The 4,007-nt window shown below is 61.4% G+C and overlaps 1 protein-coding gene across 1 annotated transcript; it reads left to right on the top strand.

Annotated features, from left to right (window-relative positions):
* Nucleotides 1-442: 442 nt before the first annotated feature.
* Nucleotides 443-3,808, top strand: ZFP92 (ZFP92 zinc finger protein). Its single transcript, XM_059387438.1, has 4 exons — nt 443-848; nt 1,010-1,136; nt 2,180-2,284; nt 2,601-3,808. The coding sequence occupies exons 1-4, from the start codon at nt 816-818 to the stop codon at nt 3,806-3,808; spliced, it is 1,473 nt and encodes a 490-aa protein (XP_059243421.1). The 5' UTR covers nt 443-815.
* The last annotated feature ends 199 nt before the right edge of the window (nt 3,809-4,007 follow it).

Genomic DNA, 4,007 nt, shown 5'->3' on the forward strand with positions numbered 1-4,007 from the left:
CCACCACCTGGTTCCTCTGCTTCCCCATGGGGCACTCCACCTTGTGGCCTCCCGTTGGTGGGGACAACAGCCTTGGAGCAAACCTTCCTTTGCCGCCCTGTTTTCTGGTATTGAAAGTTGATGTGGCGAAATCTGATTCTGTCCGCTTTGGCAATGACATGCTCTTCCTGCCCTTAGGGTGAGCCCCAGCTCCTGTCTGTCCCCAGAGTGCCCACACGGCCTCACCTTCTGGACACCCCTCTCCGCCCCCTGTTTCAACACCATGACCGCTGAGCTCGGTCCCATCTGAGGGCCGGATATGGGCCATGCCCTTAGCCTGCTGCTCTCTCCACTCACCCCCAGCCTTCAGCTCTCGGCCTGAAGGTCCCTCCTTCAGAGAGCACCCCTCTCCCAGCTAATGTGGGTCCCTCCAAAGGGCATCTCACTATTCTGATCTTTCTCTATTCTTCGAGAGTAGGACTGCTTCAGGCGGAGTGGTGTGTGTGTGTGTGTGTGTGTGTGTGTGTGTGTGTTCTGGAGTTTTTCTGTAAGGACCCCAAGCTGAGAGGAAAAGGAGTTGGCACTGGAGCTTCCAGGAACGGCTGGGAAGTTGGGGGAGGGGCGCTGCTTCCATGGGAGGAAGGTTTCCTACACCCTGTCTGGCGGCCCACCACCCCGATGTGGAGAGAGGAGAGGAGCCCACAGAGACGTGCGGAAGTCCTGCCCCCCAGTGGCTGTGAACGGGACATCACTGGGCTGAGGTCATGTTGGAGTAGGGTGGACCTCATCTCATACTTGGCTTTTTCCAACCCCATTAGCTCCTTCGCACCCCTGCGATGGCAGCCGTTCTCTTGAAGGCCAGACCCAAGGTGAGTGGAGCTCCCTGACTTTCCCCATTTGCCACCTCTTCGTGTCTCCCCTTAACTGATGAGTTCTCTGGGTCTCCCTGCCTCCGGTTTAGTTGCTGCCCGCCCATTCTGGGATTCATGGGGATGAAGTCCCCTGCAGCCACAGGAATGACTTGTTTTAGGTGCCAGTGTCTTTTGAAGACGTGTCCGTGTACTTCACCAAGACAGAATGGAAGCTTCTGGATGTCCAACAAAGGATCCTCTACAAGACAGTGATGCTGGAAAACTATCATCATTTGGTGTCTCTGGGTAAGGATTGGATACACATATCTAATTCCCCTACTCTGTTTCTGTTTATTTTTAAGTTTCTTTGTTTGTTGGTTACTGTGAGCCCAAGAATAAATGCCTTTTCCCATCAGGGCAGTAATCTCCTGGAGCCCGGCTTTTGTCTCAGTAGGACAGTTTTTAGCTAAATGGTTTTGACCTGCAAGTGGTAAATGCATGGGCCCCCATCGAACTTATTTTGCATCTAAAATCACATGTTAAGTAAAAGATAGATGCACATTATCCTTGAATATTTATATGCTGCTGTAGACTTTTTTCATTATCAAGGTGGAATTGTACATTCATTTCATATTATGGAGTTCAGCTGCTCTTTTTCCTTGTATCAAGGCTAAGACGTGCACTCGGCTCTCCAGCCTATAGAAATACGGAAAGGAGCTGGGCAGGACCCCCCGCACACACACACACACACACCGCTGCCGCCGGCTTGCAGGGGTCTGTTTGCTCCATTTCTTTCCTACAGATTTCATCTCCCTAATCTAACCACACAGAGGGAGACTAGTTTCTTCCCCTTGGTTCTTTCTGACCCTCACCATGCAGATCCAGGGCTCAAAGGGGAGTTCAGGATTCGTCCGTTGAGTTCAGCATAAAGGGACTGAGCCATCTGTTCTGTTCAATGATGGAAATGGGGCTTCAGCGCTCAAGGCGCAGGCGTGCCTCAGCTGTGTCCGTTCCTGACCGTCCCCAGGGCCTCCCACAAACCCCTGCCCTTAGCCCCGGGGGATCTTCAAACAGATTCCCCCATTTCCCACATGCTGGCTGCCCTCCTCTGGGGCCAAATAGTAACATGGTTATGCTCTTGACCCCAGTCCCCATGGACTTTGGACTGCCCATGGCCACTGCGGGCTCCCATACGTTCAAATTCCTTTGCTTCCATCAAGAGAATCTGTCCTTGCTCTGGACCTTTGCAGTGGCACTCTCTTAGAGGCTTCTCTGTTCTCTGTTCCGGACGATAGGAAGGCTGGGCTGAGTACAGGAATGTCACTGATCTGCTTCATTTCCATGGACAGGATTTTTATCCACCAAGCCTCACCTGGTCTCCTGGCTGGAACAAGGGGAGGGGCCCTGGACAACAGACATCTGGAGAACACCGGCCACCGCGAAGACGCAGACAGGTGATTGTGGGGCGCCGGGCTGGCTGTCCTGAGCCAGTCGCAGGGAGCAGCCTCCCAAGCAGGGTATTGTGACCACTTTGGGTGGGAAATTCCCTTTTGTGGCCCACTTAAATCGCCCAGGGAGTCCCCGTTGAGACCCTGGGTGAAGACAGCACCTCTTGCCTTGTCCCTCCACTGCTTCCAGCTCCCTCCCGCGCCCCGTCCCCCTGTCCTGATCTGTTCCTTCTCAGCTCTGGTGTGGGCCTGAGGCGGGAGAACGAACCCTAAATAGAGCTGCGGGGCGAGCGATCCTGGTGGGCGCTCTGTGTCGTTACAGAAGGCGGGATACAGACTGCGACGTCGGTTTCCGCACAGAAGCGTGATCCAGAAGAACTCCCGGGTCCCGATCGTCGGGCTGGTGACTATCGTCCGGTGGCCTGGCCGCCAGGCGACGCGCCGGAGCAGGGAGTGAGACGGGCTCCCTCTCCGCAGACGGGGTCCAGCAGGGGTGACCCTCCCCGGGAGAAAGGTCCCAGCAGCCCGTCTGGGGCGGCGGGAGAGACGCGGCTGAGGAGCAGCCCCCGCGTCGGGCAGGAGAGGGTTCCCGGGCGGCAGGGAGCGCGCGGCGCCGAGAAGCGCTACGTGTGCCAGCAGTGCGGCCGCGCGTTCAGCCGCAGCTCCAACCTCATCAAGCACCGGGTCATCCACAGCGGCGAGAAGCCGTACGCGTGCGGCGAGTGCGGGAAGCTCTTCCGGCGGAGCTTCGCGCTGCTGGAGCACCGGCGCACGCACAGCGGCGAGCGGCCGTACGCGTGCGGGGACTGCGGCAAGGCTTTCACGCGCAGCTCCAACCTCATCAAGCACCAGGTCATCCACAGCGGCGAGAAGCCGTACGCGTGCCCCGAGTGCGGGAAGCCCTTCCGGCGCCGCTTCGCGCTGCTGGAGCACCGGCGCACGCACAGCGGCGAGCGGCCGTACGCGTGCGGGGACTGCGGCAAGGCCTTCCGCCGCAGCTCCAACCTCATCGAGCACCAGCGCACGCACCGCGGCGACAAGCCGTACGCGTGCGGCCAGTGCGCCAAGGCCTTCAAGGGCGTGTCGCAGCTCATCCACCACCAGCGCAGCCACAGCGGCGACAGGCCTTTCACGTGCCAGCAGTGCGGCAAGGCCTTCCGCGGCTGCTCGGGGCTCAGCCAGCACCAGCGCGCGCACAGCGGAGAGCGGCCCTACGCGTGCCCCGACTGCGGCCGCGCCTTCAGCCGCCGAGCCAACCTCGGCAAGCACCGCGCGCTGCACCGCCGCGACCGGCCCTACGCGTGTCCGCGCTGCGGGCGGCGCCCCCCGGAGCCCCGGGCCGCGCAGGGGGCCGAGCCGCGGCGGCCCCGCGCCGGGAACGGCCGTTGCGCCGAGTGCGGCCAAGCCCTCCGGGCCCCGCGGCGGCCGGGCCGGCCCCAGAAGCCCCGCGGCGGGAGGAGGCCCGCGGGGAGGAGCGACGGCGGGGCGGAGGGCGAGGCGGCCCCGGGCGACGCGGGCTGTGCGGTGTGACACGGCCGGGCTTCGAAACGGGGCGCCGGGTGCTCCTCTCAGCCCGACGACGGTGCCTGCGGGCGCTGCAACGCGTGCTCCCAGGCCCGCGGGCCTCAGGACCCCTGTGGCGGCGGGGGGGAGCGGGGGGCCACCCTGTGACGAGAGCCCCTGTCCCCGTCCCCCGTCGCCCGCCCCCGCGCCTTGGGTTCCTCTTGCG

Source organism: Mustela nigripes, unplaced genomic scaffold (genome assembly GCF_022355385.1).
Source record: "Mustela nigripes isolate SB6536 unplaced genomic scaffold, MUSNIG.SB6536 HiC_scaffold_2965, whole genome shotgun sequence".
In the NCBI taxonomy this organism is placed as follows: domain Eukaryota; kingdom Metazoa; phylum Chordata; class Mammalia; order Carnivora; family Mustelidae; genus Mustela; species Mustela nigripes.